General features: G+C 44.3%; 2 protein-coding genes across 2 annotated transcripts in view; both read left to right on the forward strand.

Moving 5' to 3' along the window:
- EAH_00005570 (hypothetical protein) overlaps window positions 1-2,852 on the forward strand; it is a gene marked incomplete at both ends in the record, with an annotated part of 4,482 nt that extends 1,630 nt beyond the window's left edge. Inside the window, one exon of the mRNA XM_013396454.1 lies at window positions 1-2,852. This exon is cut by the window's left edge and continues 132 nt beyond it. Coding sequence (XP_013251908.1) covers window positions 1-2,852 — 2,852 coding nt within the window.
- Window positions 2,853-4,950: 2,098 nt separating this feature from the next.
- Window positions 4,951-6,445, forward strand: EAH_00005580 (serine/threonine protein phosphatase, putative; the record flags this gene model as incomplete). Its single annotated transcript, XM_013396455.1, has 2 exons — window positions 4,951-5,363; window positions 5,608-6,445. 2 exons carry the CDS (start codon window positions 4,951-4,953, stop codon window positions 6,443-6,445), a joined length of 1,251 nt encoding a protein of 416 aa, XP_013251909.1.
- Window positions 6,446-9,168: the final 2,723 nt, after the last annotated feature.

Here is a 9,168-nt window from a genome sequence, read left to right on the forward strand (position 1 = left end):
AGCAGCAGCAGCAGAAGCAGCAGCAGGAGCAGAAGCAGCAGCAGGAGCAGCAGAAGCAGCAGCAGCAGCAGTTGGAGGCACCGAAAGCAGCTGGCCTGAAGCAGTTGCAGGATGGGGAGGCCTCCTTAGCTGCAGATACACCGCAGCAGTCTGGGGGCCCAGGTGTACATACACCTGGAGAGGGAGAAGACGCTAAGGCGGACGCGCAGCAGCAGCAAAAGAAGCAGCAGCAGCAGAAGCAGCAGCAGCAGCAGAAGTATCACCACCATCACCAGCAGCAACAGCAGCAGCAGCAGCAGCAGCATGAGGCAGCAGCAGCTGCAGCAGCAGCGGAGGAGGGGAGACAAGAAGAAGAGACGCATAAGCCTGTTGGGGGTCCCTCTGGTGTTGCTGCAGCTGTTGAAATGCACGAGACAGAAAGTAAAGCCCCTAAGGAAGAGTTAGCTGAGGGTCTGAGCATGCAAGAAGAGGGGCCCCCTAAGGAGAGAGATTTGCTGCAGGAAGGGGGGCCCCCTCAAGAGAAGAAGGGGGCCCCCGTGGAGGAGGCAGGGGGCCCCCCTGAGGAGGCAAAGAAGGGGGCCCTTAAGGGGGATATGAGGGTCCCTATAGATGCTAAGGGGCCCCCCAAAGAGGGTAAGGGGGCCCCCAAAGAGGGTAAGGGGGCCCACAAAGAGGGTAAGGGGGCCCCTCATGAGAGAGAGGTATTAGGGGCCTCTAAAGCTAAAGAAGAGGTGGCGGGGGAGGAAGAGTTTAATGAAGCTTGTTTATCTTATCTAGGTGCGCAGAGGGCCCCCGAAGAAGAGCAGGGGCTGAAGGAGACAGATAAAACACAAGAAAAGGAGAGACTTCTCAATAGGGGCCCTGAAGATATAGGCCCTGAGGAAGAAGGGGCCCCCCCAAAAGATAAAGAGAAGCAGCAGCAAAACTTACAAGAAGGGGCCCCTAAAGAAGCACAAGCACAAGCAAAAGAAGAAGCAGCAGGCTTAAGCGAGGAAGGAGGGGGGCAGAGCAGCAACAAAGAAGAAGCAGAAAAACAACAAGAAGAAGGGGGCCCTCAAGAGAGAGCGGAGGCCCCCAAAGAAGCAAGAGAGGCCCCGCAAGAAGCAGAGGGATATATAAAAGAAGAGGCCCCAAAAGAACAGGTGGGGGGCCCTGCAGAAGATGTGAGGGGCCCTAAAGAAGGAGACACACTTAATATGAATGCAGATATAGAGAAGGTAGGAGACATTAAAACAGAAGGGGCCCCTAAAGAAGAGGAAGCCCTAAAGGAGACAGGGGCCCCTAAAGAAGAGGAGGCCTCTAAGGAAGCAGAGGCCCTGAAGGAAGAAGAGGAGGCCCCTAAAGAGGGAGGGGCCCCTGAAGAAGAAGAAGAAGTTTCAAAGGAGGAAGGGGCCCCTAAAGAAGCAGAGGCTCTCAAAGAAACAGAGGTCTTGAAGGAAGAAGAGGAGGCCCCTAAGGAAGCAGGGGCCCTGAAGGAAGAAGAAGGGGCCCCTAAAGAAGAAGGGGCCCCTGAAGAAGCTTCAAAGGAGGAAGGGGCCCCTAGAGAAGCAGAGGCCCTCAAAGAAACAGAGGTCTTGAAGGAAGAAGAGGAGGCCCCTAAAGAAGAAGGGGCCCCTGAAGAAGAAGAAGCTTCAAAGGAGGAAGGGGCCCCTAAAGAAGAGGAGGCCCCTAAGGCAGCAGAGGCCCTGAAGGAAGAAGAGGAGGCCCCTAAAGAAGTAGAGACGCTGAAGGAAGAACAGGAGGCCCCTAAAGAGGAAGGGGCCCCTAAAGAAGAAGAAGCTTCAAAGGAGGAAGGGGCCCCTAAAGAAAAGGAGGCCCCCAGGGCAGCGGAGGTTTTGAAGGAAGAGGGGGGGGCCCTCAAAGAAGCAGAGGCCCTGAAGGAAGAAGAGGAGGCCCCTAAAGAGGAAGGGGCCCCTAAAGAGAAGGGGGAGGCCCTTGATGAGGCTGGCGGGGCCTCTAGAAAAGAAGAGGGTCCTGAAGATGCAGGGGCCCCTAAGGAGAAGGGGGCCCCTAAGGTTGGAGAAGACAAAGGGGAAGAGGCCCCAAAGAAGGAGGTTGCTGATGAAGGGGTGCCACCTGGAGATAAGAAGAAAGCCTCTGGGGCGCCCTTAAAGAGCAAAGGAAGTCTGCAGGGGCCCCTGCACAAAAGGGGCCCCTCAGGGGCCCTACACTCTAGGAGGAGCCTAACAGGGCCCAGAACAGAGCCCAGCAGCAGCGGGAGACAGCCCCTTCAAACGCGACATTCAATGAAAAACAACAAAACATCTCAGACAACACCAACCGCGAAAACTTCTTCTGGGGTTCATAGGGGGGCCTCGGGGGCCCATGCAGGGGGCCCCAGAACAAGGGCCCCCTCAGGAACAGCTGCATTTCAAGGAGGAAGATCAGCAGAAACCCCTGCAAGGGCTGCTACGCTAGGATCTCACGTGTCGCGCACGTCCACAGGGGCCCCTCTGGCAAAGAAACCCCCAGGAGCCCCTACAGGGGCCCACCGAGGGACCCCTAGTCCAGCAACAACACAACCTACAGGGGCCCACCGAGGGGCCTCTACTTCAGCAGCAACACAACACACAGGGGCCCACCGAGGGGCCCCTAGTTCTGCAACAACACAACCTACAGGGGCCCACCGAGGGGCCCCTAGTTCAGCAACAACACAACCCCCGGTTGCAAAGAAGCGGTTGGAGCAGAGAGCGAACAGCTTGATGCATTCTTGGCCGTCGACAGGAGAAGAAAAGAGCGGAGATGCTGGGGAGGAGGGGGTTAAGACCCAGTTGAGAAGGGGTCTATCTCACGGAACTGTAGCGCCTAAGTCGGTGCATCCTACGAGGCCAGTGCAGAAGAGGTGGAGATGAAATTAAAATGAAGTTGTTGAGCTGTCGTTGAGGTGTAAGACGGGAATTTGAAGTGCCTTCGCTGAACTATGCGGGATGGAAATGAATTGAATTCATTGAAATGCAGAAAAATATTTTGATGTGACGGACGCACTGAGCTGCAGAAGGTGGAGATAAAACGTATTCTTTGAGCTGGAAGAGATGGATATAGAATGAAGTAAAACGAACGAAACTATGAACAACGAAGTCATTGAGATGCATCATTTCGTTGTAGGGGTTTCTTTCGTTGAGGCTGCACAGTGCAAATGCGCCACAGAAGAGGGGTTTAAAGAGGAAGGAGAATATGGGATATTGGAAGATGAATTTTTGATTTGTTTTGTTTTTGAGGGAAAAGAGTTCATTTGCTCATGATGCTGGGTTTCTTTCATTTTCCCGCTGGTATTCACCCAGCTCCTTTGACACTCGGGTGTATGCGCAGCTCGACTTGAACTCCCAGCGCAGTGACGATATTCTTTTTGTTTATATGAATAAATAGTGGCAGTGTTTTCTAGTGAACTTATTTTGCAGAAAATGCGATTCAACGTGGGCCTTGTTCTGTGCGTGGGAACCGTATTTTTGTCAGTTTCCCTCGCCCGCTTAGTTGCAGCCGAGCAAACGAAACAGAAGTCGAGGTTTCTTCCCCTGGGTCCGGTGAGGGGAAGAGGAAAATGTATATATTTAATTATTTCTTCTTCATTTTCATGAACAATTCAGGGAGCCACGACTGCACTGAATGCGGCGCTTACGGGTTCACCTGATTTCCAAATTCGAATTCATGTCGGTTTCAGTAAAACTTGAAGTTGAACGATGAACAGAAATATGAAAGATAATGCCAGGCACCGGTGGAGGATACACAGGACACACTGGCATCTTTAGGTGGGATGACTCGTTCTTAATTATTTAAATCGTTTAAATTATCAACGAACAGTTGAAGGAATATCTTTTGATTAGTTTTTAATGGTAAATTCTCTTCAGATTCGCTTATTAAGCTCGAGGAAGCAGAGAGGCGCATGGACGAGGAAGACTACGCCTCTGAGAAACAGCGGATGTTGAACGTGCACAAGAACCGAATTCGGTTGGTGTTGATTATCCATTAATTTTAACGAAATTTCAACAATAAAAAATTAATTTATCCTTTGACTTATTGAATTTCTCTTCAAAAACAGAGATCTCGTATACGCAGCATTTGAACCCCTCCACGGGATGGTAAGAAACTTGAACAGCACAAACGCGGCGAAAGAGAGCAGCCCGTGATGATGGCTATATTTGTCTTTGTCTTGCAGATTCCCAATCCTATAACAACTGAAGTGATTGAAGGTTTGTTTAAATAATAAAAAATACACAAACAAACGACAGAAACTACTTGTTTCCTACAGCTTACCACCGCACAGCGTCTCCAATGGCGGCTGCGTAGGCCTGATAAGAAAATCCCAGACTCGCATGCAGCGTTTCCTTCCCGCATGCAGCATATACTTCTTTTGCGTATTAAAGAGAGTTTTTATTTTCATGTCTTTGTTTAAAATACTTTCATGTTTTTAAATACCTCTTGAGGGAGGGGCTCCTCTCGTTGCTGAGGCCCCCACCCTAGTCGCAGCGCAGCAAAATCGGTAGGGCAAAATACCTGCATGTCCTGCTTGTGTTTTGTAGGCGCTAGTTTGCCGCCCTACATTGTTTAAACAATTTTAGTTGCAGTTCTTTTGCTTCGTTTCCCTTTCGCATATCTTCACATCTGCTGGGGTCAGCCCCTGCCGCTGACCCTCTGCATGTCGAAGGCGCCACGCTCTGTCCTTTCTAGAGAAGGGGTTCTTTTGTTGCTTTCACCTCCTTTTCTTTTATTATTTCTTTAGCTCAAAGTGCCTGGGATCGTCAGTTCTCAGTTCCACATGCTGTAGACGACGGCAGCAGCAGCAGCAGCAGAAAGGCAGCACCAACGGCACCCGCGAAGCAACAGCATCAGCAGGAGAAGCACGGCAAAAGTAGCAGCAGCAGCAGCAGTAGCAGCAGCAGAATTGCAGCAGCTGCAGCAGGATCATCGCAGTGCAGGATCATCAGCAGGAACTCTTGCATTTTTCAGAAGAAGATGGGGCGAGTAGAGCGGTGGGGCATCGGCGTTCCAGCAGCAGTAGTTGGGGTGTACATATGTCTTTGTCTGTTTATTTCGCCTTCTGTATGGACGCCCGCAGCTGCACTGTCTTCTTCTGCAGCAGATATATCATGGGATGGCCGCATTGTAGCTATCGGCGATCTGCACGGAGATGCAGAGAATGCGATGTTGCTGCTTGATGCGTTGGGGGTTTTAGACAGAAACACCCGAAAATGGACAGGAGGAGACACTCTATTAGTTCAAACAGGAGATATAGTTGATAGGGGGCCTGATGGTAAGATCCTCTACGACTTATTTGCAGAACTTAAGCAACAAGCAGAAGAACAAGGAGGTAAAGTTGTGCAAATTTTAGGCAACCACGACGCCATGAACCTCTGTGGAGACTTCCGGTAAGAAATCCATCGAGGGTTTAGGGTTTAGGGTTTAGGGTTTAGGGTTTATGGTTTAGGGTTTAGGGTTGGAGATGATTTTGTGTGTATATGTGTGTGTTGAGTGAATATTTGTTTATATGTTTCTTTGTTTGCTTTCGCTGTTGATGGTAGAATAGGAGTTTGTTTCTTTGATCGTTTTGCTGATGATTGTAGTTTATCTTTAATTTGTTTATTATTATTGTTTAATTTATGCTGTTCTTAGGTACGTACACCCGAGCGAGACAGCGCAGTTCGGGGGTTTGCACGGCCGACAGTTAGCGTTTTCTGAAGAAGGGAAGTATGGGTCTTTACTTCGTTCATTTCTTCCAGCAGTTCGCATTAATAAAATTATATTCTCGCATGCAGGAGTAAGCCCTCCTTTCGCTGCTTTGGGGCTGCAGCGGCTGCAGCAGCTGCTGCAGGAAGAGCTACGAGATGGGTGCCGACTGTATCATCAAAAGCAGCGACTTGAAGGCAGCGGAATACGCTTAGGTTTATTTGCAGGGGGTAGTGAGGGGCCCTTGTGGAGCCGTCTATACACCCTATCACCAGAAGCTGTTGCATGCCCTGCACTCAAACAGGCGCTGGAGCATCTTAATGCAGAGTTGATGGTTGTGGGGCATACAGTTCAAGAAACATTTCGTCTAGAAACATATTGTACAGGAAAGCTTGTTGCTATCGATACAGGCATTTCAAGATATGTAGCGAACTCCCCACACGCCTTAGAGGTCACCCCAGAAGGAGAACTCTTCGAGGTGTCTGTACAGCAGAAATATCAACCCCAGCAGCAGCAGCAGCAGCAGCAGCAGCAGCAGCAACAGCAGGCTGCTTCTGCAGCAGATGCAGTTCCTATTGCTGTCTTCAAACGGAAGCTGGATGCTGCTACGCTTTCGTTTTATGCAAATAAGAAGGATAAGAATGCCAGCAAGACATATCAAGAAAACAAAGAAACCCTAAACCCTAAACCCTCTGCAGCCGATGCAGATGCTGCAGCCGATGCAGATGCTGCAGCAGCTGCAGATGCTGCAGCCGCTGCAGCAGCAATTGAAGACGAACTATAGGCAATGCGGGGCCTCCCACAGCCGCGGGGGGCCCCAGGCCTCAGCAGCCGCCGTTAAGAGGGGGCCTTTAGTACGACATAACGCATGCAAACTCGCAGCAGCAGCAGCAGCAGCAGCACGATACAGTGCTCTCCTGCTGTAGCTCTTTCTTCTGCTGCTGCTGCTTCTGCTGCTGCTTAGAAGAAGCAGCAGGAGAGCCGCCAGCGGTACTTCCTCTTAGGTTGTGGGGCTCGGATGAATTTGGGTTTAAGGCTGTTGCTGCTTCCTGTGATGTCATTTGTATGCATGCATGCATGCATGCATGCATGCATGCATGTACAGAGCAGGCGCAGGGGCTGACTGGCTATATACATATATAATTCAATTTGTTTATGTATGCTTATGCGACTGAGTTGTTTTCTCTGTTTTGTTGTTTGTAAATATTTGTTATTGCTGTGTTTCTGCAGCAAAGTGTGTGCAGATGGTGAGGTGTACATACACCCCGCAGTGCCGCTGCATGCATGCAATTAGGCGTCTCTTTTGCTTTTATTTCGTGTATCTGTGTATGCATCTGCATTTATAGAGGCCTCTATCTTTGTTTTCTCGTGCCTGTCTGTGCATATATATATATATATATATATATATCTATGCATATATATATATATATATATATATCTGTATCTAGATCTATATGTACATATATATATAATATATATTAATGTTTAATTGCATTTGTTTATTTGTATGTATATTTATATTTTGTGTGTTTAGTGTTTATATAGCTGCAAGCACTCATATGTTGTATATGCATGCATATAAACAGAAAGTATAGGGGCATATACAAATATATATATTTATATATCTAAATGTATGCTTATAGGTGTATTGTCTGTTTAAATCTAAATTTATATTTATATTTATATTTATATTTACTTTTCATATATAAATATCCCTACACCACGCGCTGCTAAGCTAAGAAAATGCATATATAAATATATATTTATATGCATATATGTTTATTTAAATATATGCTTATATACATATATATTTATATATATTTATATAATTGTGTGCGCGTATATATGTATTTTTATTTATTTATACATTTGTCTCTGTATATCTATATTCTATATAATATATATTATATATATAATATATATAATATATATATATATATATTATATAAACAACGTGTATATATAAAATGCATACATGCATAATATAACCTATACACGATATATAATCTACACCTCCAGCATATATACATATATATACATGTATATATTATATATATATACATGTATATATATTATATATATACATATATATATATATATGCTGTGTGTGCATATATATAATATGCTTATCTATACTGTTAATACGTAGTATAGATATGCATATTATAAATAAATATAATCAGCATGTCTATACAATTAATAGATAGTTTAGATATGCATATTATAAATATATATATAATATACATATCTATGCTAACAATACATAGTATAGATATGCATATTAGTAAATATATAAATAATTATATATATAATTTTATTCAGTGTATTTGCATGAGGCGTTTTATAATGTAAAAAACAAACAAAGTTCTTGAGGAGTTTATTTATAAAGTTTATATATTAAAGGAGTATGAATATAAATAAATAAATAAATATATATATATATATATATATTATATATAAGTGTATTAGTATATCTACAATATAAGTATATATATAATAAAATAAATATACATATATATATACATATATATATATATACATATACATATATATATACATATATATATTTATATATACATATTTGTTTAGCATATAGAAATATATGCATATAAACATGTGCACGTTGACAGTGCATAAACTGTACAGAATATATCTGTAGATAACAATATATATTTATCTACAGATAATATATAATATATATGTACATATATATACATTAATATATATATATATATAATTTATATAATCTATAAATATACATATGTACACAATGTATAAACACATATATATATAATACATATACATTAAATATCTATCTATATATATAGATATTTAATGTATATATATTATAATATATATATATATATATATTATATTATATATATATATATTGCGGCAGCTCATCTGCCTGAAGAAATTATCTAAACAAAGAGGAGAAGGGGTACCCAGGTTGCATGCAAGCGCAGCAAGAAGACACAAAGTGCATGCGTGCGCGCAACTGCTGCTATTGCTGCTGTTGCTGCTGCTGCTGCTGCTGCTGCTGCTGCTGCTGCTGCATGCAGCAGCAGAGTCTGCTGAGAGCAGCAGAAGAGCTTGTCTTCTGTGTTTGAGTGCACAACACCAAATACATTCTTCTCGAACCCTCTTCAGGGTTTGGGTGTCAAGGTTTAGGGTTTAGGGTTTAGGGTTTAGGGTTTAAGGTTGACGAGCTGTATCTGTTGCAGCTTGCAATTAAACAAATACATTTGATTAATACCTTTGATTTAAAAAGAAAAAATATTATATTTGAACAGCAAACAGGAACTCTGCGGTGTACGTACACTGCCGGAGGTGAAGGCTTTCATTTGTACAATAAATTAACCCTAAACCCTTTCTCTGTCTCTGTCTCTGTCTGTCTCTCTCTCTGTCTCTTTCTCTGTCTCTGTCTCTCTCTCTCTCTCTCTCTCTCTCTCTCTGTCTCTCTCTCTCTCTCTCTCTCTATATATATATATATATACGTCTGTAGAT

The sequence above is a fragment of the Eimeria acervulina genome, genomic scaffold (genome assembly GCF_000499425.1).
Source record: "Eimeria acervulina Houghton genomic scaffold, Eah_scaff23, whole genome shotgun sequence".
Classification (NCBI taxonomy): Eukaryota; Apicomplexa; class Conoidasida; order Eucoccidiorida; family Eimeriidae; genus Eimeria; species Eimeria acervulina.